The sequence below is a fragment of the Condylura cristata genome, unplaced genomic scaffold (assembly GCF_000260355.1).
Source record: "Condylura cristata isolate star-nosed mole 26May11 unplaced genomic scaffold, ConCri1.0 scaffold00017, whole genome shotgun sequence".
Taxonomy (NCBI): Eukaryota; Metazoa; Chordata; class Mammalia; order Eulipotyphla; family Talpidae; genus Condylura; species Condylura cristata.
The window spans coordinates 2,933,244-2,960,681 of record NW_004567118.1 but is presented as its reverse complement, the minus strand read 5'-3'; the positions used below and the strand labels follow the sequence as shown (position 1 = coordinate 2,960,681).

Below are 27,438 nucleotides of genomic sequence, written 5' to 3'. Positions count from 1 at the left end.
GTATGTGGGTGTCTCTATTCTCGCTCAAGGCCTCGGGTCCCCTTGACCCCACGGTATCGCCTGTCTCCTGGCATGGAGTGTCTCCTGGCATAGGCGAGTGACGAGATCAGCACTGCCTCTTTCCCAGAGTTCTCTGATGTTGGCTTATGTTCAATTTAATGTTTTAAGTATGAATTTGTTGACTTTGTCAACACTTGGGCCTATGATGCTAACTTCTCTGAGTCTGAATGACAGGCACCCCATGGAAAGTCAGTGCCTCTTAAAGACCCAATTAAAAGCCAGTGACCTACCTTTGTTGTGCCATGGATTGGGTGGTGAGACTAAACACACACAGAGAAGCTAAAAACCATTTTCTCCTATTTCTCTTCGGTTTGAAGCTACATAAAAATTAATGTTAGCAACTAAAACTCTAACTTCTTGGAATTTGGCACACATACAGAAAAAAGTCATCCTCCCCAGGGTGGATGTGTATTAATAGCACCTAACTAATAGCAATCCCACTTAGAAAGCTGCGCATTTTTGCCATTCATACCCTGAGATCTAAGCTGGTGTTAGAAGGATTCTCCCTTGTTCCTTTCTCTGCTTAAAGGTTCTGAATCAAACGGAGGATCACCGCCAGAGAGTTCTGCAGGCAGCTGCTAAAAACATCAGGGTATGGTTCATCAAAGTGCGGAAGATGAAGGCCATCTACCACACACTGAACCTGTGCAACATCGACGTGACCCAGAAGTGTCTGATTGCAGAAGTCTGGTGCCCTGTCACTGACCTGGACTCCATTCAGTTTGCACTCAGAAGGGGCACGGTGAGTCCCCCACACCTGTGATCAGGAAGAGGGGCTCCTAGCTATAGTAATATTACTCAACTACATTTTTGTAACATTTTTACTTTCAGCGGTCTTTAGTATACTATTCATCTTATATCCTCACATTATGTTTTGGATGTTCTTGTTTTCCAAATGTGGAAATTGCAATTCAAAAAAGATTAAATGAATTGGTCATCTCCCCATGATTCATGAAATTATCAATTTCCTGGCTCAGTCTGTCCGTGAGACTGCTTCTGTGATATAATCCTAGAAGTCCTGTTTAGTAGTTAGAGCTAATCCTTTGTGCAAAGCACTGATCAGGGGCTAAGAGAAGTATAGAGAATTTAAAAACTATGTCCCCAAGAATCATATGGTTTACTTGGAGACATGCAGACATTAGGCTGTGCTAAGTGTGTGCTAAGTGGCGCAGGTGTGTGTGGAGGGAGGGCCTGGCTTTTCCACTTACGGTGACTAGAAAAGCTTTACAAAGGTGTCATTTGATCAGAGCTTTGAAGAATGGGTAAGAGGTCACTTGTCCATGACAAGAAGAAAAGAGTCGGCAAATGCAGGAGGTACAGTGTACCTGCGCAGGTTGGGCATGACCAGGGATTAAAAGTAGAAGATAGGGCCCTCTGGCGGCAGGTTAAAGCACAGCACCCCAAAGCTAGCCACCACCTCCTCAGTACAAGTTCAACCCCCACTAAGGGGGTGACCTACATGGTGCAGCAGACCTCCCCTGTCTCACCCACTCTCCCCTCTGCAGTATGCTTTGCCAGTCTGTCTGTTCTGCTTTCTACTCTGTCTCTGGTGAATCCTCTCACCTCCTGCACCTCTGGCTTATACCCTTGTTTAGTATGCATAAATAAATAAATCTTTAAAAAAAATAAGTAGAAAATCTGGGTGAGGTAGATTGGAATTTAACTGTGAAGGGTTTTTAAATAATGGGCTAGAAACTTTAAATTTTGTAACAGAATTTGGGAGATGTTGAAATTCACTTAGTAGCGAAGGACATGATGTAGTTTGGAAAGAGGAAGCTGCTGATGGTATCTAGGTAGGACTAGGTGGTGGAGATAGTCTGTGGGGAAGGGGATAGGTTCAGTTAGAGGTTATTATAGGCAGACAGTAGTAGTGGTAAGGACTCCCAGGGTAAAACTTGACAATGAGAAAAGAAATTACTGATGAATTTGTGAGACATATGAAGAACCTTGGTCCCTAGCAATGCACAGAAATATAAGAAGAAAAAAATAATGATTGTTTCTAAGGCATCAGATATGAGAAACTGATAGAAGTATAATGAAGAGAAACTTACTGACAAGAGTGGGAATGGTAAGTTCAATTTCAGTCACTCTGAGGGACCAGATGGACAGCTACATGAAAATGTCAAGCAGGTAATGGGACAGGTTCTCAGTAGAAAGTTCTGCATGAAAGAAAGGAGATTCATGAGGGCAGGAGAGAATGAACTCTCCAGGAGTATAAATAGGAAGCCAGAGATAAGCCTGATGGACCCTGCAAAGCTGTAGACCAAGAAGGAAGAGCCAGACCAGAGAGAGACAGGAGTGGTTAACGCACAGGAGGGAACTCGGAAGGATAGTGACTTTCACAAAGAAGAGGGGAAACTCTCCGCCCCTGCAAATGGGAGAAAAGACCTCTGGGGCTGAGCCAGCCCCTCTGAGTAAGTGCGCCTAGCCGAGCTGCAGGGACTAGGGGATAGCAGGAGGTGGTGCAGGAAGAGAGAGCAAGGTCACACTTTGCTTCTGCCTAAAATGAGGCTAGAACAATCACTCTTGGAGACAGGGGGATGAGAAAGTCTCTGGAGAAGGAGGCTCCTGTTTTCTTTGGTTCTGCTCCCCATTCTGTCTCTAAAAATCCACATTTTTAGAATGAAATATTTTTCATGTGAGGCTGTTCTTCCTGACACTTACTTTAAATCTTTCATTGTAGATTTCATATCTAGTCCCAATTTCCCCAAAGCTTATTATGATTGAAATGGAATTTACATAAATTTACACATCTTAGGTATACAGTTTGGGAATTTTGTTGAATGCATATAAACTAATTTCAATGTATTTAATGTCACCAGGAACACAGCGGCTCTACCGTGCCCTCCATTTTGAACAGGATGCAGACAAACCAGACCCCCCCAACCTACAACAAAACTAATAAGTTCACATATGGCTTTCAAAATATAGTAGATGCTTATGGAATTGGAACGTACCGAGAGATAAATCCAGGTACAAATAGTTTTACACTTTTCCTTCCAGAAGTTTTAGGGTGTTTTTTTTTAACTTACTGGGGTTTTTTATTTGTTTCTTTTACTGCCTGACTTTATTTTTTAAAAAAGATTTATTTATTTATGCATACAAAAGCTGGGGTGTAGGCCAGAGGTGTGGGAGGGTAAGACAGAGTGGGGAGCAGAACAGGCATGTTGATTGAAATACACGGGACGAGACAGTGGGCGGGACAGGTGAGGTTACTGGGCTTTACAATTGGATTAGCTTCCTGGCCGGTGCTTGAACTTTACCTGCAGTGGCTGCCCAAAACTTCATGGTGCTGAGACTTAGTCCCTTGTGTCACCTGGGAGGCCCACTGCTTCACTTTAAATGCTGTTAAACGCCTAGCTTAAAACTACAAGAGACCTCGGTTTGCAAGTAATCCTTGTAAAAAGTCACCACTTGGAATGCACTTCTGGGCAGCACTCCTTCAAGAGGAGGCGTCACCCAAGCTAAGTGGCTTGGATTTCCAGGTGCCTCAAAGCATCAAAGCCCTTATCCTTCCAGTGCAACTTTTGCAGAGACTGCTTTAAGCAAAAAAAAAAAAAAACAAAAAACCTTTTTTACCAAGACATCTGATATTTTTAAAGTGGCTTCCCTGTTCCAGGTTTGAGGAAAAATAGAGGAATATTGACCATTTTAGGCATGTAGCAGATTATTTTCTCTGGAGAATTATTAAATCAGGAGTCTGAGAATTCATTTTCAGCTGGCCCTTCTGCAGGATCGGCTTTGCTATAACTTCTAGGCTTTCTTCTGCCTCCCTAGCAGCTTCATTTAGCTGGGAAATGGTTGCTGTGCAGAAGAGAGCTGGCCTGCCCCAGCAGCCATGTCCAGGGTTTGGGAAGAAGACAAAGAACAGTCCACACTGTCGCTGGAGCTGGAGACAAACCTCTGATGTCCTGTGTTGTTTGTTTAAAATGCTGGCGGTAGCTCCGAAGCTGAGGAGCGGCTTTGCGAGGGTGCACAGTACTGCTGTGGGAGGCCTCTCTGGGCCCCCCTCGGTCCTGCCGCTTGGAAATGAGTTACCTGCCCCTGATACTAGCATGTGAGAGGAGTGGGGTCTGTGGGAACAGTGGGGATTTCTGTGCTTCATCGCCTTCTTTCTTTGCAGCACCGTACACCATCATCACTTTCCCTTTCCTGTTTGCTGTGATGTTTGGGGACTTTGGCCATGGCATTTTGATGACCCTTTTTGCTGTATGGATGGTATTAAGGGAGAGTCGAATCCTCTCCCAAAAAAATGAGAATGAGGTAATGTTTGAGTTACATCTGTATGGGACTAAAACTTTTAAATGTCTCAGACATTTATTATGAAAATTATGATCTGGAAGCCTTTTACCCGTAAGTGTATAGAGAAATTATGGAGACTACTTAGAGAATAGTCAGCGTGCTCTGGAAGTAAAGTTCTTGTTAGCATTGTGTTTTGGTCTTTTATTTCGTGCTCTCTGACCCAACATGCAGTAGAGAGGTGTGAGAGAAAGGGTCTGGTATATTCTAAGTGTCACTGTCATTTAGCTACATTAGATCATTGACATCTTTCCTCTGGTTCCCAGATGTTTAGCACTGTGTTCAGTGGCCGATACATCATTCTGTTGATGGGCGTGTTCTCCATCTACACTGGCCTCATCTACAATGACTGCTTTTCCAAGTCTCTCAATATCTTCGGGTCATCTTGGAGCGTACGGCCGATGTTCACTAAATACAATTGGACGTAAGTTGCAGTTGAAATGAAAAGCCAAGGGTTGCTTCTTTCATGCTCAGCTCTGACTTCCCAGAGAAGCAGTAAGCCAGCACCTCTAGGAAGTGGTTGAGCACCTCTGTTTCAGAAGAGCATAGTGCCCCTCTTCTTCACGCTGCAACCTCAGAAGTACTTTCAGATTCACTCAGCAGCATCCAGCAACTGAAACGATAATTAAGCACGTTGGTTCTCTTTGCAAATTAAAAGCAGATTTCACGAATTCCATGCAAGATTGTGTAGGTGTGTTTTGTTTGTTTTTCTGTTATCTCTGCCCCTTCCTCTGTGATGCTGGTCCCTCTTATTAAGGAGACAGGTTGGCAGTCGGAGTTTCCTTGGTGATCAGTTTGTGAACCCCATTAGTTTCCCTTTCCTGATAAAACAAAAATAAGTGGCAGCTTTTCTCCTGCATGGTAGGGAGGAGACGCTTCGGGGGAACCCTGTTCTCCAGCTGAACCCAACTGTCCCTGGAGTTTTTGGTGGACCCTACCCTTTTGGCATTGATCCGGTGAGACCACTTCTTTCCCATACATCGAATACCAGATGTTAACTGTGGCCCTGAAGTGAGAGAATTAAAATGATATGTAGTTATCAAGAATACAATTTTTAAAAAAGACATAGTTATTTGGGTTTTAGGTGACATACTTTGGAAGGATTTTGGTGTATAGTCCGGAGTATTTCAAATCCATGAGACCCAAGTGCCTTGGGGAGCCAAGAACTTTTCCGCACTGCCTTTTCCTGAGCTGGCTGATAGCACTGTGTCTGGGAAGAGTAATTTTGGCTTTTATTTTGGAAGATGTTTTAACAAAGCAGAAATACTCTTTCCTGGATTTTAGATTTCCATTCTTACCTTTATATACTTAGGCAATTTATCCTGGAATTTAACTTTTTTTCCAAATTCTTAGACAAAGAAAGTGTGATAAAACATCATGCACTTAACGGGGGAGAGTATTTAAAAATAAGCACTAGACAGTAAAGATTATAGAATTCCAAAGGAAAAATAGGTCATTTGGGGTCAGAAAGATTAAGGTTTCATGTTAAAAACAAGATAATCTGGCCTTTGGCAAGTATTGCAAGTTGGTGAGGAAAATGCGTGCAGAGGCACAGCCGGGAGTAGAGACAGGTGATTCCTCTAATCACTGTGGAACTGAGCAGCTTGGAAGGCAGGCACTGAGCCCGAGCGTGCCTGATCCAACCCTCGGACAGTCCTGGCAGCAGGTACTGCCCTCCCTGTCAGACCGCTAAGGAAACTGAGGCTTGGAGAGGTTTCATGACATTTCACACATGCATGTGACAGCTGTTCATTAATCCCTATTGCCTTCAAGGCATAGTGCCTGCTGGGAAAAACAGCAATTTTCAGACCTAGCCTCTGTCCCCTGTAGCTTGGACTCTAATGTCCATCACACTTGCTAGTGTTCTCTAGTTGTTGCTGCAGACATCTCCCATCATGTTTACCGGGTAGGCCATGAATGAGAGTGTAGAGGGTGAGAAACTGGACATGGTTAAATGTCCACCAGGCAGCAGGAGTTGTAGGACTGAATTTTACATAAGACTGGGCTGAGTGTTTAATTTAGAGGTCACTGAGGATGAGCACAAGCTCATCAGTTCAGGAAAAAAAAGATGCCAGGAGAGAGGGCGGGTGCTCTGGCTCATCAGGCCAGGGAGCCGCACCTGAGCCAGGAGCCGACCATGTGCTATGTATAAGGGGAGGTTTGGGCACAAGGGAGAGACTGCATCAGGCCGTGACCTGGGAAGTGTAATCTGATGGCCAAGTAGGGCAGAAGAACTGTCAGGGGACTATTACAGACTTACGTGATTAAGTTGGTGAAGATTGCTTAAGACAATTAGTAGTTAAGAACAGTGCAGCGACAGCAAAACCCAGACCTACAAGATCGTAGATCTGATTTCTTCAACAGATAGCTTGTTTAGCATTAAAAAGAGAGAGATGGAGGGAGAATCTATAGATTAAAGACTTCAGACCTGTGTACATCTTATCTGCACTTTACTTTCAAAAAAGGGAATTATGTTTTAAAATGGACACAACTAGGAAAATTTGAATACTGACTATATAGCTCATGATAGTAAAGAAACATTACTCATGCTTTTTGTTGTAATAATAATATTGTGGTCCTGTTTTAAAAAGGAGGCATTACCTTTTAAAATTCCAGACTGACACATTTACGGGTAAAATGGATGATACCTGGACTTTGTTTCAAAATAACATGGAGGCGAGGCGCGGCTCGGGGGTCTGGTGAGACCAGACCAGCCGTGGTCAGTCAGTCGATGGCACTTGCCAAAGCTTGGTTGTTGGCCCACGGGAGTGTGTCACACTGTTACTTAAGTCTGTGTTTAGATTTCCCACCATTTAACATGTACGTCTAGAACGTGAGTGAGTGATGATTTACCACTTAGGAGCGATTCGTTTGTAACACCTTGTTTGTTTGTTTGCTTGGTTGGGGCAGATTTGGAACATTGCAACCAATAAACTGACCTTCCTCAACTCCTTTAAGATGAAGATGTCAGTTATCCTTGGTATCATCCACATGCTGTTCGGCGTCAGCCTGAGCCTCTTCAACCACACGTGAGTCACTTGGTTTCTGTCCCAGGAGGGCACCTAGTTCAAAGAAATGGTAGCATGTTTGGAGAAGGGATTAATAACTCCTCTGTTCTACACGAAAGAAGTGCCTTTATAAAAATCTTAAATGAGACTAAATTATTATTGGCCCCTCAACAATTTATAGTTGTGGTAAAGGTCTTTGAAAACCCTTGTGCAAAGTGAGTGAGTTTTTTCCTCTTTTAGGTAAGTCACATAAATGATTTAAGGTAGGCCCTGAATATACTCTCTGTTCCTATCTCTTTCTCGTTGAACTGCTAAGAGGTCCGGAGCTCTTCCAGATTCAGCAGTTTGGCTGTCTGAGTTGTCTCCAGTGCTTCTGGGTGTTGCTTCTTAAGGTGATAAATACAGATTTGTTGGGAGCATTAAGTGAAAATTGAGGGTTTAGGGGTGACCTTGGGTCTCCCCTTAACAATTTTTTCTCTCTTCCTTTTTAGCTATTTCAAGAAGCCCCTGAATATCTACTTTGGATTTATTCCTGAAATAATCTTCATGACCTCTCTGTTTGGCTACTTGGTTATCCTTATTTTTTACAAGTGGACAGCCTATGATGCCCATACATCTGAGGAAGCACCGAGCCTTCTGATCCATTTCATAAATATGTTTCTCTTTTCCTATGGTGACTCGGGCAATTCAATGTTGTATTCTGGACAGGTGTGTCAATCCAGAGATGCACTGTTCTAGGTGGTTATCCTAGTCAGGAAGCCAGATAGTTTATTTTTATTTTTTTTCCCCACATAGAAGAAATGGGGAGTAGGCCAGAATTGTGGAGGGTGAGAGGATTCACCAGAGGCACAGAGTAGAGGGCAGAACAGGCAGATTTACTGAAATACAGTGCTGAGGGAGCAGCAGGAGGAACAGGAGAGGTCTGCTGTGCCCTGTGGGTCAGCTCCCTGCCTGGGGATCAAACTCAGGCTATAGTGATGACAGCACTGAGACTTAACCCCTAGGCTAGCAGGGAGGCCACAGGAAGCAAGATATTTCTGTCATCCCCAAAAAAATCTTTTAAAAATCCCTTTTGTTGTGTTTGGTTTTCAGGCAGTATATCCAGATCTAAATGTAGCCTGTCCTCCTTACTTGGGGAAGAGCGCCATAATTCTGGGTTCAGAAGGGGTAGAATTTATAACTCATTCTGTGGGACAGTTGCTAAGCTTTGCAACACCTGCTCATTATTTTGAGAAACGGGACCATGTTATTCATAGACCAAAAGAAAGTACTGCAGTGTGGTGGGGTCGGGGGCATGGGGAGTCTGTGCTGGCTTTGGGAACTGCATATTTGATTGATGTCATATTTGATTGATGTGATGCGCCTTGTCCTTTTGCTTTGCAGAAGGGAATTCAGTGTTTCCTGGTAGTGGTTGCGCTACTGTGTGTACCTTGGATGCTGCTGTTTAAACCACTGGTCCTTCGCCATCAGTATTTGAGGAGGAAGCACTTGGTGGGTGTATTTCTTTTGCAGAAAGTTATTAGAAAAAAATTTTTTTAAGATCAAGGCAGCTCCTCATTGAACATAATGAACTATACGCAATTCTGTGTCCTTTTAAAAATGCATTTGTGTCGTACACCGGCATGGGCACTGGGCCTGCTGAAATCAGAGAAACATGTATTTGCTGCTGGGATTTCTGGATTCAGCTTTGACTGGCTCGGGTAGCGAGAACAAGCTTTGACCTTTCCTGGTCATGCTCGGTTTTTGCTGCGCTCAGCAAACTCCAGGCCTGGGCCGTGGAGATGCAGCATCAGCCAAAGCAGGCTGTACACGCTGCAGATGGGTTGAGCCCCACATGTGGTCTGCCCGGGCTACCACAGGCTGATACCAACACATTTTCTTTTAAAACGGACTGTGATATTTTCCCAATCAAAATATATGGGGAAATAGTTTGGTTTAAACATGTTTTTTTTTTTCCTCTGTACAACCAGCACACATACATGTGTTTACTTAATGTACGTGTGCCTGTGAATTCTGCACACACAGAGCTCAGTTGCCAGACGTTCTTTTCTGGCTGTGCAGTAGTGTTTATTTATTACACTGCCTGGGAAAAGCCAAAAGCTCTTGTTGCATGACTCTCTGTTAGATTATTACTCCTGCAGCTGAGTTACAAGACCCTCCTTCTCCCTTTTCTGACCATCTTCATCCTCCATGTACCCTCCATTCGTCTCCCCCTTCACTCCTCCCCTCTTTTGTTTCCTTCTCCCTTCCTCTTTTCTTCCATTCACTATCAGGAAGGGCAACCCGTGGAGGCCCCAGTCAGCCCAACCCCGAGCCAACAGGGACTAGAGGCAGCAGCGGCTGCAACAGTGAGTGAATTAAAACCAACCAACCATCACATTTTGTTTAAAGAGGTGGCAAACAGTGCAGCAGAATTCTTTTTAACTATATTGAGAGCATGGGACATGTGTGTTCTTGGGAAGTATGTCCATGTTACTCATTGAGACCACGACAGAAAAGATTTCCACCTCTTATGAGTAGATTCCAGTATCATCTTTGCCGCTGGTCTACTAAGATTCTGTTCAAATATGTAAGTACAGTCATGTCTGTGGGAGCAGAGCGGCTGTTGTACCTCTCCGAGTCCCATCGTCTTAATCCAAGATGGCAGCTCTTGGTCTCCTCCACTTTCATGTCTGTATTTTGTCGCCATGTACTGGATGATTTTTCAGCATGGAGCAAGAACATCTCTGTGATTCTTGATTTCCCTGCACTTTAAAGTTCCACTTCAGGGTGATGCTTGGACATTTGGTCCTTTTTAGTTGTGATTTGACTCCTTCCGGTGGGAGCTTATATGTTTTACTTTCGTGTGAGAGGCTCAGAAGCCCTGTGTCCACAGCTGTTCCAGTGAGACCACCATTCTCGGAGTGTCTTGTGTCTGCTCTATCTCTGGTATAATAACCAAAATCATCTTCTGTTTTGATCTTTCTCTTCCTGACTAACTCACGATTCAGTAACAGTACTTTGTCCTTAAAAACATCTCTTAAGCAAATCTTATAATGTACTAAATATCAAATTTCTGTTTCAGCTGATGAACCGATAGGATGTTTGAATCTCACCAGTAGTGACCACTCATGTACTATTGTGTACTCATAACATCATACTCTTAAAGAAGTGAAATATTTAGCTGGCTGTTCATTTCCTTCATATTTGTTTCTGATCATTTTAAACTTTTTAGAAAACTGCTATCATCATCCTCATAGAACTCGTTTTAAAGGGCTGATTATTTTTGATCAGAATGTATCTTACTATTGCTGCTTCAAATGATTTTCCATACTTACTTTTGCCTTCCCTATCAGAAATGTAAAAACAGCAGCTGTAAAGCACATATTACCCAGTGAATGACATTTTTTCTATGAGCTTTTCTGCCTGCTAGTCTTAGTATATGAAAAGTGTGCTTCTGAGATCTTGATGTGTTTAAATCTGGCATCCTCTTCTATGATGCTCTCCAAGTTAAAAGATCCCTGGAAACCTGCACATCACAGGGTCTTCTTAGCCCACCAGCTCTTAAACCCAACAACTTTTTTTGGAGCGTAGCATGAAGGCATCAGGGTGATTATTCTCCAACTAGGGCCCTGAATTCTTGGCCCCAAGGGCTAAGAATATGAACACGGACCCATTTTTGCTCTATTCTAGTCTGTTTTGTTTTGTTTGCCTATAAGTGGTGTGTCACAGTTTAATTTCTTCTTTTCATTTTTCTGCTGATGTGTGTGTCTCATCCCCCTTCCCATAATTCTCATTCCCTTTGTGCCTAAAAGACACTGCTTAGTGTCTGACTGGGAGGTTTAATTCGTCTGCCTCTCATGTGATCTGGTGACTAGGGGGAGCTTCAGAAATGTTCTTCCACTTTAGTGGCCTTGAAGTCTGAAACAGGCCTCCTCAGCCCTATCACCCCTCCCAGGATGCACCGGAGCCCTCTTCTGGCCCCAGGACCCATCCTCATACTTTCAATCCTCCTTCTGAGGCTTGTCAAAGTATGAGCATGGCCTGCAGGCCATGTCTGCAGGGCCTCACTGCACATCAGAATCACCTGGTAAACTTTAAACCTGTTTCTTAGAGTATTAAATAGATGGCCCATGACTCCACGACCCAGGAAATCCCCTACTAACATTAAAAGCTAAAAGTAATAGGTACATTTGGTTAGCAACACAGAAGCACTGAAAGTGGAAATCTCCGTCACCCCTTCTCTCTCCCCCTCGGGTGTTGCTAATAGTTGGGAGGATCATGCCCAAAAGGCCATCTGCGTATGTCAGCATAGCTTATTGTCTGTAGACAGGAAGAAGCAGGTGTATGTATGTACTTAAAACACATTAGGAATTGTGTTTTAAGCTATAGCAGTCTTCTACTCCTCACTTTATTAGTTTTTGTTTTAATTTAATTTAGTGAATCTTGGAGATGTTTTCACAGTAATACTCATCTTCACAGTTGCCAGGCATTCCACAGACTACGTGGACATGCCAAAGTGATATAATCACTTTATTTTTAAATTCAATCACTTTTTTTTTAACTGATGGATGTGCTACGTGTTCCCAGTTCTTTACTATTATAAATATAACAATTCCGGGAACATCCTTGTCCATGTATCTTGATAAGATTCATAAGAGAATTTTCCAGCATTGGGATCAATACATCTTAAAGGCTACATTACATTTTCAGTTTTGAAAGACAATCAAGATTATTATGTAATTTGTATTAAGGGAAATATTTAAGTCAGGCCCCACCCCAGACCTACCGAATATAGTTTCTAAGGGCAGGATTCAAGAATCTCCATTTAATGAAATGCAGCTTCAAGGTGTTTCTGTTGCAGCTGGTTCTCTGACCAGCATGTGAGAAGAGGAGGGAGAATATGCCCAAACACTGAGGTCAGGAACTCCGGGGTCAGGTCCACACCCTCTGGGAAGCTGTATGGGGTCTCAGTCAACCAGAGGCCGTTTTGCAGTACAGTCCCCAAAAGCTTGTCTCGTTTGGCTGCCCAGACAGAAACCAGGAAGTGGGCCTGGGGCCTTCTTAAGCATCTCCCCACTCCAGCAGGTTAGCGCTCATTTGTAGCTGTCAGACTTAATCCCTGTTCTGCCTGGTTTTTGTAGCCAAAGAGTCCGTTTGCGTCAGTAAGCCCAAGATTTTCCAAATCAAGTTGACTTGGAGATTCTGCCTCTGGAGACCCTTCTGAAACATGCCTGGGAAGTGAGTGGTAAACACCCAAACAACAGCTGCCCACAGAAAGGTTGCCCGAAATTCTGGGGCCCTCCACAGAAGAAAGAAGCCTCCTTTATATATATATATATACATAGATGGAGATTCCCCACCCCCAAGACAGTATTCTCCATAAACATTTTTCCTTCCCTGACGTAGGAAGCCCTTTGTTCCTGGGCAGAGACCTGGTATGTTTCTGGGAGAGGTTGCTGGGACTCTTGGGCTTCTGTTGAAAGCTTATCAGGCCACGTTACAGTCACTGTTCACTGGCCCCTTTCCTCTCAGAAAGTCTGTTCTTTAGTTCCAGAAAAACTTAGGCCCTTGATGACTTCACAGAAGAGATACACTTGCTATGAGAGTCTGTTCGTATTAAGCACCCACTTAAGCAGGATTCTCAGTTAGCGCTGATGGGGTGAGGCTGGTATGTCTTGGCGCTCTAGGCAGAAGTGCCTATTTCCTGTGAAGCAGTAGAGGTGGTACAGGTAGCTGGGGCTGTTCTCGGGAGGTGGTGTTTGGGTGGGATCAGTGGTTTGTTTTTATTTAGCTGTTCAAAGTGGGTTTTGTTTTCGTAGTGAGAATTTGTGCCTTTCGGAGGTTCGTGTGTACTAACCATCGCCCTTCCCCACCTCACAGAATGTCACATTAAAGCCCAGGCAAATTCTACTCTTTCTGTTCGCCTGTGTAGGGAACTCTCAACTTTGGTGGGATCAGGGTGGGCAACGGACCGACAGAGGAGGATGCTGAGATTATTCAGCATGACCAGCTCTCCACCCACTCGGAGGACGCGGAGGAGGTAAGACCCAGCGCTGGGGGCCTCCTCTCCTTTCTCCTCGGGCAGCTTTCGTCTGTGTGCCTGAGAAACCACACTCCCTGGCTTCCTGAAAGTAAAAATACTAATACACGTGCCCCCCTGCCTTCTGGCCCTCTTAGGGCGCGGCTTTTCCCCGTGGGCCCTGCTCTGAGCTCCAGCACTGCCCGCAGACCCCGCAGCCTTTGTTCTGTTGTCCAGCCTCTTGAAGTCCACGTTGCCGCAGTACCCCGAAGGCGGGTCTCAGTTACTCCTGCCGCTAACCAGGGCAGAGCAGGCCTCAAACCCACCCCCGCCCCCATCCCCGGCTCCCCAGCTCTTGTGACCAGAAACGCAGGCACCTTCAGGCACGGGCCTGGCCCCCCTCAGAGCCTGGAACTGGAGTCCCTGGTACTGCCCTGTTCCCCCGACAGGCCCTTGCTATGGACTTTTTATTTGAACCTTTTATTTGGTTACTTTTTACAGGGTGAGTGAAAAGTATTAAAGCCAGGCTAGATTTTTTCCTTGAAAATCCCCTTGACTGACCACAGAGCCTCTGAACAGAACTGCTGAATCTCATCTATTTGTAATACTCTTTTTAAAGAAGCAGAATAGGAGTTGAGGACGTAGATGGCTGGACTGTCCAGTCTGACTGACCTCTTTGTAACTTTTACAAAGAAATCACAAGGACTGGGGTGTCTTTTAAAAATAGAAATGTTAATGCTGTCAGTCCCATTGATGTTGCTCTCTGGGTACGTGGAGGACGCCTGCCCCGGATATACCTGTCCCTTTACCATCAGCGACCCCCGCCCTGAAGCAGTCTGCGGCCCCGTGCTTATGACGTGTGACTGTGTGTGTGGCGTGACTTCCCACTAAGTGTAAATTTGTGTTTTCAAGCCTACCGAGGATGACGTGGTAAGACCAGCTGGCTTTGCCTTCATGTTTCTCTGTGGCTTCTCTTCCAATCCTTGTGATCACTCTGCTGACCCTGCCGCATCCTGGCCACACGTGACCCCTGCCTCCCGCATCTCATCGGCCATTTCTAATCAGTTCATGAACCCGTGTTCTGACAGAGCTCATCTCCGTTCACTACATCTCATGTCAGTCACCTTTGTCTTGTTTCATTGACTCTGCTGATCTAATGCCTCTGAGAATGGCTTTGAAAGGAGCTACAAGTAATGTCTGCTTTGGCATTCTTGAAGTAACTCCCCTTGGGAGTTAAATCCCTTTGGCCTCTGTCTTCCTCTCCTGTGATGTTGTGGTCGCTCTGCCACTGGGAGTAGCTATTTCCTCGCTGCACCTCTGAGTGTTTATGAGTAAAGCTTGCCCTTTCCCTGTCTGAGATGCAGCCAGCCTTCCTGCTGCCCTCATCAGCTTGATGGTGCTTGAAGTGAGGACTGCTGGCCTCTCGCTTGTGGTTCCCTCTTGTGACCCAGGTGGGAGGTGGACAGCTTCAGGAAGAGGCTTTGCCTCGCAAATGCATTCCAGAAAAAGCGATCCATCTGCGTGAAGGGTGCTCGTGTCATGCCAGCCACACACAGACAAACAAACACAGAAGGAAAGTTGGCCAAACATTCAGGCCAGTCTGGAGTAGAGCACCTTCCAGCTCAGCACGCACGCACTTAGCGGCACACAAGTTTTGAGTGGGGTTTTCATAACACCTTGCTGCACTGTTTGCATCTTCCCCCAAAACTTCTGTCTGAAATACCTAGACCTGTGAACTTCCCCTCCCTCCCCTGGCTCCCCGACCCTCTCTGCGAGGGTAGCTGGATGGTAATGAATGGAAAAACCTTTGCTGCTCTACATAAAAACAGACCTCTGGGTCTCCCTGAAGGCTGGCGGGGCCCCTGTGCCAGCGCGCAGGGGCCGTGTTCCTGGCCTGCCCTGTGGCACAGCCCCTGTGGGGCTGCCTGATGTTCCTGTGCCACTGAGGTGCTGCTCGTTCTAATGTCTTCCAAGGGGAGCACCCGCGCCACTAGCGGAATGGCTCTCGATGGTAGCCTCGTCCCAGGGGACTGGCGAGAGGTGAGGCCTGTCGGCAGCCTCCCCAGTTGCTGCCCCCCAGTCTCAGCTTCCTAAGTAGTTAAAACACCTTATCTTTACCTTATCTTTATCAGGTAACAGTCTAGTTCTCTGTGGTCCAATTTAGGTAACTCACAATTATTTTAAATTTTTGCCCTTAAAGGTCCAGCCTTCCTCTAGAACATCCCTATTTGACCTGGCTGTGACCACCCATTTTCCCCACACAGGTCATTGTTCCAGCTGGGTGGAAGCAGCAGTACCCTCCCCAGGGAGGCCAGTGGGAGCACTCGGCCCAGTTGCAAACCAGGCCCAGGCCAGCTGGTTGTCTTGAGAAATCTGTGATGGCTGTAACCACTCAGGAGGCACCGCCATGTGCATCTTTCCATCGGTGCATTCATTTCACCCATTCACCCTCCATGCAGCAAACACTATAATTATTTCCAGGAACCTGAGAGATGAAAAACAGTCCTTGCTTTTAAGGAACTCCTAAGTTGAGGAAACAGTCTGGGCGACAGCTGCTGTGATCAAGGTGTTCCCAGGATGCATTTGGAGCATAGAAAGAGGGCATCTGACAATACCTGGGTGGGAATGGGGAAGAGGAAACCAGGAAAGGACTCCGTAAGGGAATTATTCCTGTTCCGAAGCTCAGGCTGGTCCAAGCATGAGTCTCTGGAGAGAGAAGGGGTGCGGCCCCGCCAGTGTGTGTGGTTGTCAGCAGGCTCAGAGGCCTGCAGGTTCATCGTGTGTGGGGATAAGCAAGTATTAAGCTTGCCTGGAGCAGAGTCAGGACCAGGACAGGTGCAAGGTGAGATTAGAGGTAGGTGGGAACCAGCCAGGGCAGGGTGTTTAGACAACCAGGTACCATTGGAGGGCGCTGATGTGCAAGTGACGGGATAGTCGTGCAGTGCTGAGATGGTGAGATGCTGTGGAGCACGCTGAGTGTGGCGGACACGTTCCGGGGACGGCAGGATTAGCCACGTGGTCAGTCAGGAGAAAATGGGGAGGCCTGTAGTCAAGTGAGGCGTTTAGTGATCAGTACCTCAGGCCCATAGGAGACTAAGGAACTGAAACTCTGGGTCCCAGAGCCCTGGTGACTGTAGGCCTCGAGAGCCTGACTGGCTTCCAGGCAGTTCCTCAGGCATCACCAGTGACTGTGGTAGCCAGGCCCATGGAGTAGAAGGAGACGCTAACTGTTCTCCTAGCTTGGAGTGGCACTGAGGTTGACGCCTCTATGATGTCCCAAGAAGAGATGTGGCACAGCTAGTAGGAAATAGGTGACTCTGAAATGGAGGTGTCCACATGGGGGTTCCTCCTATAGTGGCTACTGGAGCCCTAGTGGCAGTATTGCAGAGGAGACATAGGGCTGAGGCTGGAGCCCCAGCATTTAAGAAAGAGCCATGGTGGAGACCAGGAAGGAGTATCGAGAAAGGTGGAAGGAAACCAAGGGGAGGAGAGTGTCTCCAGGGAGGAAGGCGAGACAGTGGTGATGACACTCTGGGCTCATGACACACCTCTGTTAGGCCTCTCGGCTGGGGAATGGGGTAAACACGCCAAAAAGGGGTGGCTTGTGGAGCAGAGAGGGTAGAGGCCAAGGTAGGTGTGGACAGTGCTGAGGAAGGGGTAGAGAACATGGTGATGCGTGGTCAGTCACAGCTGATTCACAGGGCAGGTCTGAGGCAGACTCCTAGATTTCTCAGTTCTCACCCCACCATTATCCCCATTGTCTAGTTACGAAAACAGCCCAAGGCAAGAAGGGGGGTACTGGAGAGGAGAAAGTAAGGGTAGTACCCAGAGGGAAGCTTTCTCCCTAGTCGCCATTATCCTTGTTTTTTTTTTTTAAAGGGGGAGAAACACCAGGTGGAGTAGAAGTGCTGGAAGGCGCTGTTCTAAGGGAGCCAGCAGTGACTGCTCATGGGCTGGCCTGAAGGCCGGCGCCCTGGGGCTGGCGGTCCTCTCCTCCCTCTGAGCACGGTCTGTGGGACAGCAGCCAGCGGTGGGGAAAGCTCTTAGACAGCACTGTTGGGATCGAGGTCACTAGGATTAACCCAGTTTCATGGTAGTTTGGAGGCCTGAAGAGCCTGTTCAGGAGAAAACCCCAGACAGACATAGGAAATAAAGAGAGGCAGTTGCCCGGTGATGGTGTCTGCTGGCCTGTCCCGTGGTCCATACCGAAGATCTGGGCTGTTTGGCCTTCCCAGCCAGCCCCTTCCCCCGTCCTGTCCTCAGGCAGTTTCCCAGGGCAAGTGAAAGGAGTCATGTTAGTCTTGAAAGAAAGTGAAAATTAGACTGACTCTAGGCAGGGAGTGTGGGGAGGGGGAGCCTGAAAGCCTTCTGACTGGGAAGGAGCCCCTGCAGTTCAGTGGCTGCTTACTGCCCCCTCCTCCAGAGCACCTGGTGCTTAGCGTCAGCCAGGCCTAGAGCAGCCCTGAAGGTGGACCCGGAGGGCTTGTTCCAGCCCCACCTCTTTATTCTGGAAACAATTCTGGGTGTTGAAAAGAAAACTGGGAGCATAAGGAAAACAAAAAGCAGCAGCTGTTCCGTCTTGTCTTAACTATCCAAGTAGGAATTTGTAACACTTTTGCTAGAATTTCCCTGTGGAATCTCAGAAGTCACAAAAGCAAAAGGAGATTATCTTGCTCCCACACGTAAAAAGTGGAGTGGCTACAGTGGGCTAATCTCCAGCAGCTACCAGCCGCAGGCACGGGGAAGAGCCCTGCCTGGCCTCCAGCACTGCAGCGCAGGCCCCTCCTGTTGCGCCGGAAGTTGGGAGTCCTAGACAGGTCCAGTTGCGGGTCCTTGGGGCCCTGACAGCCTGAGTGAGGACTCTGCCTGTACTTCCCTCTTGAGCTAACAGCCTAGTAGAAAAAACATGTGTTGAGAAGACTGTCATGAAGATTTAGTTCATTAAAATGCAGCATTTTGAGGGCAATGGAGTGTTCCAGCAGGGGATAAGCTAGGCAGGATTTCTGGGGCTGGCACAGCTGCAGCACCTGGGTGCAAAGCCAGGTGTCCTGGCCACGTAGTGCCCACCCTCAGACCCAAGATGCCACGTGGCCACAGCTCCAATCCTCCTGGACTCGCCCCTCCCCCGCAGCCTCACATGCTCTCTCTCGCTTCCTCCCACAACAGTTTGACTTTGGGGACACGATGGTCCACCAGGCCATCCACACCATCGAGTACTGCCTGGGCTGCATCTCCAACACCGCCTCCTACCTGCGGCTCTGGGCTCTCAGCCTCGCTCATGCGCGTGAGTGTCGGGCTGAAGACTGTGGTCTTCCCCCTGTCTGGGCACCTCAGGTGGGGGCTTAAATAGAATGGAAATTCCATAATGGTTGTAGGATTGTTCAGGCTCTTAGTTGACCAGGGAGAACGATGTCCAGATGGCCTCCCACAGAGCTGTTAGCTCTGTGCTTCTCCAGACTAGCTGTGCGGTGGTCCCGCTGAGGCCATGGGAAGCCTGGGAGCAGGGAGCCCTTTAGATCATGGGCTGGAGAAGCAGAGCGGCGGTGGAAGTGAACCTGTTGCGTGTCTCCCATTCCAGAGCTGTCTGAGGTACTGTGGACCATGGTGATCCACATCGGCCTGAGCGTGAAGAGCATGGCGGGAGGCCTGGCGCTGTTCTTCATCTTCGCTGCCTTTGCCACCCTGACCGTCGCCATCCTTCTGATCATGGAGGGTCTCTCGGCCTTCCTCCACGCACTGCGTTTGCACTGGTGAGAGACGCTGGGGGCAGGAGGTGGGGGCGAGGCTTACTCTTGTGCTCAGTCCAGTCCCTTCACGAGGCGCTGTCTGCATTCCTGCCCCCACCCCTGAGGCCCAGTCTTAGTCCAGAGTCAGGAAACAGCCCTGATCTGGAAAAGCACGGATCAGTTTCCACAGTCCCCCGGGAGAACCCGTTCCAGTCTCTACGTGCCGTCCGTGTCCTCTCCCTGCCCCGGTGTTCTTCAGTGGCTTAGAGGAGCTGCTGAAATTAGCTGTGTCCGTTTCTTTTTGCTTTGGCATGTAACTTTCTCCTGTCTTTAGAATAGTGAAGGCAGCTGGAAAGGATTCAAGTCCAGGAACGTGCTTGAGCTTATCTTGCCTAGTTTTTTCTCCACCCCCCCCCCCACCTACCACCCCTATTGTGCCATTGTCTTTGGGCCCTGGCAGCTCCGTGTGGGCAAGGGTGTGGGCAAGGGGCATGCTGGCTCCAGATTGTAGCTCAATGCACCAAAGCTGCTTCTTTAGAAGGTGGCTTGAGGCTGCTTGGTGTTCCTTAATGTGCTTTGTGCCTCTTGATGGGTCTGCTGAGTATCTAGTCCCAGGCCAAGGGAGAGCTGGGGTCGGGGCTGTGGCTGTGACCTCAAATATATTACAGGACACCAGTCAAGTTTGAATGTCAGACAAACTGAACAATTTTCGTAAAGTGTAATTACTTCCCAGATGTGCTAGGGACATCTCAGCACCAAGACTTGAAACCTCCATCTTCTCCGGCTGCTGCCCTCTGCAGTCTCCGTTTCCCTGAGGCAATTTCTTCCTCTCCTTCTGGGTCTTGAGCCCCAGAGGCGCTGATCTCTCCCCAGAGAAACACCCACACTTCCAACGTGGCACAGCCTTTCCAAGTGAGGGGATCATAAACTTGCTGAGCCTTCCTTAGGGACCCTTAGGTGAGCTGATCTAAGGTATTAACACCCTAAGGTCGGAAGAGGCCCTCAAATGTCTCCCATCACTTCTCTAGACCAGAAGAAAATCTAAGTCTGAGCCTGAGATACCTCTTTCCCACTCTTCTCATTTTTAATGTTTCTTCTGGCTTGGCTACAGCCCAGCATTCAGAGGGAAAAGAGAAGCAGGGTGAGGTGTGGTGGGGACTTACTCTTCCCTCAAAAGCTCCTTTAGAAGAAAGTTTCTGCTGCGTCAGAAGCCGGCTCCCTCCCTCGGCCTGGCTTTCCCCTCCTTGCTGGCCTCTTCCCCGCCCAGCTGTTGTTTACTGTGGACCTGGGGTTGGGAGGGCTGCGTGCCTGCACTGCTGGCGGGCTCCCCTGTTCTCAGCTTATCAGCGTGCGCTCCCCAGCACACTTCCTCCGCCACTCAGTGTGAGGGAACGTCTGTGTAGCCAGCCTGTGGTGACTCACTTTTTCTTGACCTCTTAGCTCCCTTCCTTTCCTATTTACTTCTCCATCTCCTGAGCTTGAGGGAACAGTTACCACCCCAGCTTGAATCCAATCCAAGTAGAGAGTCTGTCACCTCTTGACCCGTCAGGGAGCTGATCCCAAACTATCAGAGCTGCGAGCCAGGCCCGTGCAGTGCGAGGAAGGCTGCCTGGGCTTGGCCTCATCCCTACGGTGAGCTGAGGCCATTTGGGGTGTCACGCTTTGTTGCCAGGTTACTTCTTCCTCAGGCTCCCCTATGGTCTTTGAGACATGGTGTCTTCCCACATCCTCCTGGCTGGGCTGAGAAAGCAATGAGAGCAGGCTTCAGAATTAGGCCAACCTCGAGTCGGATTCCAGCCCTGTCAGGCCTAGCTGGATGGCCCTGAGGAAAGTCCTTATGTGTCACACGTTTTCTGCTGTGAAGAGGACTCCTGTGAGAAGGCCGCTGTGGCCAAGCAGGAAGCAGTGCACAGGACAGCGCCTCGTGGCTGGTGTGTCATAGGCCTGCACTCAGGGCAGGTGGCTGCCCCTGCTTGAAAGTCAGGAGGCCGTGGAGAGGCTGTCTGGCTGGCCCCTACTTGCTTTGTAGTCTGTTAGCAAGAGGGAAGAGTCACATCTGAATGCCCCTCAGATGCTGTTTGCAAGGACAGCATGTTGGGCTGTGGGGCCTGTGTGGTTTTAGGTGGAAGTATTGGGAAAAAGAGAAAACACCAAAGGCTCCTCTCTGCAGCTTTTAGAATCCCCTCTCAGGCCACAGGTTTAGAGTGGGAAGGAAACCCCGTGCTTGTGCGCCCCCTCCTGGCCAAAGGTGGCTGTGATGCAAAAGCTCCTGGTCTCTGTCGCTGGACTGAGTCTCTAGGTGTGAGGGGTGCTGGGATGCACAGGTGAGGGTCCTGAAGGAAATGGCCTTGGGGTGTGGCTGTTGGTTCTCCTCACTCCTGCTTGGCTTCTTCAGACCTTGGTTTTCAGCTGGGGCTTCCTGATTCTGATGCAAGGGCTGCCCTGGGCCTTTTTGTTGGGATCAAGAAGAAAAACACCTGATTTGATAACAAAAATATGCCACGAGTCAGAGATTCACGTAGACCACACGAAGGTGGGTGATCGTGTGAAAACAAATGAGCAGCGAACCAAGTAGCCCACCAATTCTCTAAATTATGTCCGCCCCTCTCTTTCCTCCCACTGGCCTGGTAAAATGTGCTGGGCTTTCTTGCCTGCTGTAATTAGGCCCCTCTCTCCTCAGCAGAGGTGGAGGCCAGGATGTGATCTGTAGCTGTAACTGTGGACACCGCTCTGATTGTAGCACAGAGGCTGGTGCTCATGGCCTCCCCAGCCACACCCTAGCCAGCGTGTCCCATTTACGTGCAGGTGTGCCCTTGCGGTCCCAGATATGGTGGCTAAGGCCATGACTGGAATGCAGTGGTACACAGCCAGCAGCGTGGGGTAGTTAGGAATCGCTGCCCCAAGAGAAGTGGAAACACCTGAAATGTGGCTCCTGGCGGCCATCATGCCCTGCCGGTGGGCATCAGACCAGCCTGTGTGCCAGGCCCTGTGCAGTGCAGATCGTGGCCCAAAGGACCAGCGAAGCAGCCCGGCTCAGAATTCCTCTTTCTACAACTGCACCCCTCAGCCACACACCCCTGCCAGGAAAGGCACACAGCAGCCAGGGACTCCATCCCGTTCCCTCAAGGAAACCAGGTTTCCTGTTACTTAGCAGGAGGCTCTTCCTGTGGGCTCCCAGCTAGGCTTCTGCCAGGTGTTGGGCTGGAAGGGGTAATGGGGGCCCATCTGGCTTCCCAAGGCTTTCCTCACAACTAGTGAATTCTCGAGATGCGTTTGAGCAGCCTAGAGTGTGACAGAGTCCCAGAAGCCCCTGAGGGGAGCAGGGTACCGTTCCCCCCAAGAAGGAAGAACTCGGTGGCCAGGAAGACCCTGCCGCACCCCGACACCAAGCACTTCGTGTTTGTACTTTCTCAGGAAGCACGTGTTTCCCTGCTTGGGAGGGGGAGAGGGTGGGGAGACTGCAGGGAGATGGCTTTCCAGCTCCATGCTGGGAGGTCCTGTGCTCTGAGCATGGCTGGGCCAGGGGGCCAAGTCAGGCCAGCCCTGTCTCCTGCCTGGAGCAGCTGCACTGTATCAGCGGGACCCCCCTTGACTCAGGCAGATCTCTGTACCCCCATCCCAGTCACATGACCCTCTTCCTCCCCATCGGACCCCGGGGTAGAAGAGGCCTGTGGAGGGATGCCCCCAGGCATCTGAAAGGCCCTGAAACCTCTCCATTTGCTCAGGTGGAGTCAGAATTGCTTGTGTGGTTATAGCCAGTAGATCTGTTCTGGAAACGTCACAGGACCAAGGGCAGCTTGCTCACTTCTTGGCTATATGCTGATGATGGAAAAGGGACCATGTTCACCTAATTTTAGTTGTTCAGAAATACCCCAGTGCACAGAAGCACCCAGTGCAAAACCAATCTACCCGCTGTGAAGGAATCAGACCCTACAGAGGTGAGCTAGGAGCATAATCCACCCCCTGCCGCGCCTCCCACCCCCCAGCATTTCCTCAGAGGGGGCCTGGGACTGGAGCCTGAAGCCTATGCAGAGCCTCAGAGGGGCGCTGGGCCATGGCAGCCACTGCAGTCCCGTGTGGAATGCCGCACGTAAGGACTTCAGCCTGCAGCTCCCCAGCCCTGGACACATTTTCCCTGCGGGGGTGGGTGGGGGTGGTTTGCCCAGCCCCTGTGGAATGTGGGGCAAGAAGACAGCCTGTTCTTATACCCACACAGTAAATTCTGTTTCACCTCTTCTTCCCTGGGGTGAAGCTGGCATCTCTGCCACTCTGTCCTCAGCCAGCACCCACACCTGGAGGGGCCGCTGGGGAGTCCTCCCTTGCTTGGGCCCTAGGCCACTCCCACTTCACCCCATTTTGCTCATTTCCCCTTCCTGGCTTGGAGTGAGGCAGCCAGAAGAGAGGCAGGCTGCAGGCTGGGCATGAAGCCCTGGGGGGCAGGAGCGCCAGCCTGAGGCCTGTCCGTCCCCGGTTTTCTGGTGCCCCTGGGTCAGGCAGCTGTGTGGAAACTATTCCTCAGGGCAGCTCTCCTTGGCTTTTTTGTCCTCTGAATCACGCATTTTTCTGCCCATATTTGGTGGTGATTTGGTTGCTGGGCAGCCTTCCAGGGCAGGCCTGCAGGGGAAGCCAGCCAGCCTGCCTGGCTCTGCAGGCAGGAGCGAGGTCTTCCTGCCCCTCAGCGCCCCTGCCCTGTCAGGGCTGCGGAGACCAATGGCATGGAAGCCGAGCTGCTGGGAAAGCAGTTAGTATTCTGCTTTTCCTTTCAGTCCCCAGGAGGAGAATTCCTTCTCAGATGTTTTTTGTAGTTAGAGAATGTTGTTGCCATCACTTTGAGACAATGTCCCCTCCTAATTTCCCCCTGATCTGGGAATTTCCTCCCCTTAGTCAAAAGCATCCAGCTTTCACTCCCTGCAGTACAATAGAGGTGCTTGCCCGAGTCTGGGCTGAGGGGCCCCCACTCCGCGCTCCCCCTAGAGTTCTACCTGACAGTCCCTCCAAGAGAAGGCCTTTGGGGACCCTGCATTGCTGTTAGACTCAGCCAGCTGAACTTGTCTTGCTCAGGGCTCTTTACAGAGTTTTGCTTCAAGACCCTCTGTTCCCTGGGGGCTCGGTGGGTGGGTCAGGACACAGGGCTTTTTCCTCAAGTTCTTGGGGGGACTTCATTTGGGTGGGCAGAGGCGGGGCCTCTTCCCCAGCCAGCTGTGAAGTCCTGAAAGGTTTGCGCATTGATGACTTTCCTCTTCCCTTTCCCCAGGGTGGAGTTCCAGAACAAATTCTACAGTGGGACCGGTTTCAAGTTCCTCCCCTTCTCCTTCGAGCACATTCGGGAAGGGAAGTTTGATGAGTGAGCCCCTCTGGGCAGTGCCCTGCGGTCCTCGCGTGCTCCACAATAACTGGTGGTACTCCTCTTACCTGTGGTAGTGTTCCCTGGGCCTCGGCACATTCGTGGCGTTCCTCCCACCTTTCCCTGGCCCCTGCCACCCTGGCTTTGTGTGTAGTGTGGCTATTTCCCAGGGCGAAGCTGGGCCCCAGCTGTCACTCACACTAGACACCCACTGCCTCCAGCCAGCCAGCAGCCTCCTTCTGTGACCCCTGGGGTGGACCCCCTTCTGCATGGTCACGCGAGCCCAGGCCCCTTTAGGCTTGCACATAATTGCAGCAGCTGGAAGGAGCCTTCATCATCCACACCGAGGCCCTGCCCCTCCCTGCCATTCTGGTTACCGGTTGGGGAGGGGTGCTCTTTGGCATACCCGTGCGTCAGCATGAGGTAGGCCCAGGAAGGTGGTATTTATGCCCATCCCCTGTGGTTTTCAGAGCTCTTGTTAGTTGGGAATTCTGCTGAACCGAAGTGAACCATCCACCCCCAGGTCCCAGGACCCCCAACCTCTCTGACCCCTACTCTACACTCTCATCCCTCCCCTCCCGCTTGCACCCAGCATAACACAGCACAGCAGGGCCTGGCTGGTGCCTCCCGGCCCCAGCGGCCTGCCTCAAGCACACCCTCTGGGCAGCGCCGTGGCCATGCCCTCCTGGCCCAGACTGCACCTTCCTGGCCAATCATGAGTCCCCGTGCAGAGCAGTGGTTCCCCTGGGTGGCAATGCTCTGCCTGCTGTGCTTGTCCCTTCCCCCCACGCTGACCCCAAGTTGAGAGATGGGGTCATAGGTAGGGAAGGCAGGTGTCATTTATGGCTTGCTGGTCAACAAGGGCCAGCAGGGCTGCCAGTGTACGAGGTGGTGAGAGGTGAACCCCCGTCCTGCAGGCTGGAGATGGGCCCCGCGAAGGCGCCACCTGCCCTGTCACCCCCAGCAGGCGACAGGTCTTCGGGCCACTTAATCATGTGTTGGAGCAGCAGCCCTGGCTGCTTCAGCTAAATTGCCCCCCCACCCCCCACCCCCGCTGCCTCCAGTGGCCCCTGCCCTCCCCCACCCGCCTCTTCTGAGTGCTTAGAGCTGCTTGCTGGCTCCCCAGGCTGGGCTGGCCCTGGACGTGGCCCCCTCCCCGCTCACCCCTGTGCAGCGTGACCTGCCCCAGATCCTGTGTGCTGCCCCCTTCCTGCCGGTCCCCATGGTTCACGTGATCGTCTCTGCTCTGTTTACAGCAGGGCTGGAAGCAGAGTTCTTGGTCAGGAACCCTGCCCAAGGCCCTTCTGTTCAGACATTGCAATGCTGAATAAAGTGTGTCTGACTGTACAGGGAGGCTGCCTGTGTCTGTGCCCACAGCCCTGAGCCAACCTGGTGCCCCTACCCTGGCCTTCCCTCCCTTCAGCATTTTTGCTTTTCTTTGACCCAAGGCCCCGGCTCTAGCTGCCAGGCCAGCAGTTTATTTGTGAAATTCTCGCCTCGTCTCAAATCTCCCAGGTACCTTACTCGTAGGAGCCCAGGCAGCCCTGCAGGCTACCCAGCACCCAGCGTGTGAGGGACTTGGGGGCCTGGCCCCAGCTCCCCTCCCCACACAGAGCCTGGGGAAGGGGCCTCAGCGTCTGTCCACCACACCCTCCTCTCCAAGCTGCTCTCCATGGCTCAGCAGCCCGCTGTAAGTGGAAAGTGCTGAGGTAGCAGGGAGCAAGGAGATGCCAGGCCATCCAGGCAGGCGGAGGGCAGGCCACCTTGGCCTCCCAACTGCCATGGGGACTAGGCAAGCGCCCACATTCTTTCTCAGTGCCTCCCTCTCTGTCTCTGCCCCCTGAGGCTCTGGGCAGAGGCCGCGTAGGAATGTGAGCGGCAGGCTGCCAGCTCCAGGAGGGACGCTGTTCACCGTGTTTCTTACCTGCCACCCTGAGACCCAGTAACAGGCCCTGGGGTTCTCCCCACCTGGCTCCTCCGACAGTCTGGTAAATGAGCTCCTTTAGCCTCTGTTCTGTCACTCACAAAGGGAATCCCAGGCAGAGCAGATATGTGGAGTCAGTGGAACAGAACTGAATCAAGGGTCCTGAAATAAACGCTAAAATTTATGAATTCAGTTATTTTCCACAGAGGTGCCAAAGTAGTTCAGTGGAGAGAGAACTTCTTTTCAACAAATGGTATGAATAGAATGGGGGGATCCAAATACTGAAGAACAGATCTGGACTGTAACCCCCCGCTGTGTACAAAAACTAAGTCCGAATGGATCATAACCCTAAATAAGAGTTAAAACTAGACCACTGATGGAAATCATAGGTGAGCATCTCCGTGACCTGCATTAGGCAATGATTTAGGTATGTTAGGGTTGTTTTGGGTATAACCCCAAAACAAAAGCACATAAAAAAAAAGAGAAAAGATAAGTTTGGCCTTTAGCAACATTCAAAATATTTGTGCTTCAGAGGACAGAGCGAAGACAATCTGCCCTCTGGGAGAACATGTTTGAGTCAAATCTCTGAATAGGGGCTTGTATCTAGGACACAAACCTTACCATTCAAAAAACAAACACATCAATTTTAAGATGGACAAAGCATTTCAATAAACATGTCTCTAAAGAAGATATCAAAGTCCAGTAAGCTCATGAAAAGATGTTCAAAGTCATTTGCTGCTGGGGGTATAAGTCAGACCACAAAGAGATGCCGCACCAGGCCCAATACAATGCCCTGAGCAGCAAGGAATGGAGAAAAGGGTCCTGCTGGGGAAGGGGGAAGGGGTGAGGGAAGGCGGCCTGACAGGTCTTCCAAGTGTCCCAGAATCCCCTCAGCCCCAGCAATCCCACTCCTCGGGGATTCTGCTCAAGATGATGAAAACAAGTGCAAGGAAGAGCCCCCGAATGGGATAACCCCAGTGCCCACTAGTTGGTGACTGGATGAACAAAAGAGGGGCTCTGCCCTGTGTGGCACTCGGCTAGAAAGAGCTGAGCCCTGCAGCTCTGTCCACGCAGCT

General features: G+C 49.8%; 1 protein-coding gene across 4 annotated transcripts in view; it reads left to right on the top strand.

Annotated features, from left to right (window-relative positions):
- The window catches only part of ATP6V0A1 (ATPase, H+ transporting, lysosomal V0 subunit a1), a 54,588-nt gene extending 28,801 nt beyond the window's left edge, over positions 1-25,787 (top strand). For 2 of the 4 annotated variants that reach the window (XM_004684159.2, XM_012726219.1), the window contains exons 10-22: positions 590-802; positions 2,883-3,033; positions 4,184-4,323; positions 4,626-4,783; positions 5,225-5,315; positions 7,270-7,388; positions 7,859-8,075; positions 8,751-8,858; positions 13,282-13,389; positions 14,281-14,298; positions 18,535-18,652; positions 18,947-19,118; positions 24,349-25,787. In XM_004684159.2, coding sequence (XP_004684216.1) covers positions 590-802; positions 2,883-3,033; positions 4,184-4,323; positions 4,626-4,783; positions 5,225-5,315; positions 7,270-7,388; positions 7,859-8,075; positions 8,751-8,858; positions 13,282-13,389; positions 14,281-14,298; positions 18,535-18,652; positions 18,947-19,118; positions 24,349-24,442 — 1,707 coding nt within the window. In that variant the 3' untranslated portion in view covers positions 24,443-25,787. The remainder of the gene's footprint in view (positions 1-589; positions 803-2,882; positions 3,034-4,183; positions 4,324-4,625; positions 4,784-5,224; positions 5,316-7,269; positions 7,389-7,858; positions 8,076-8,750; positions 8,859-13,281; positions 13,390-14,280; positions 14,299-18,534; positions 18,653-18,946; positions 19,119-24,348) is intronic. The other 2 variants (XM_004684160.2, XM_004684158.2) reach the window with 1 other exon arrangement.
- The last annotated feature ends 1,651 nt before the right edge of the window (positions 25,788-27,438 follow it).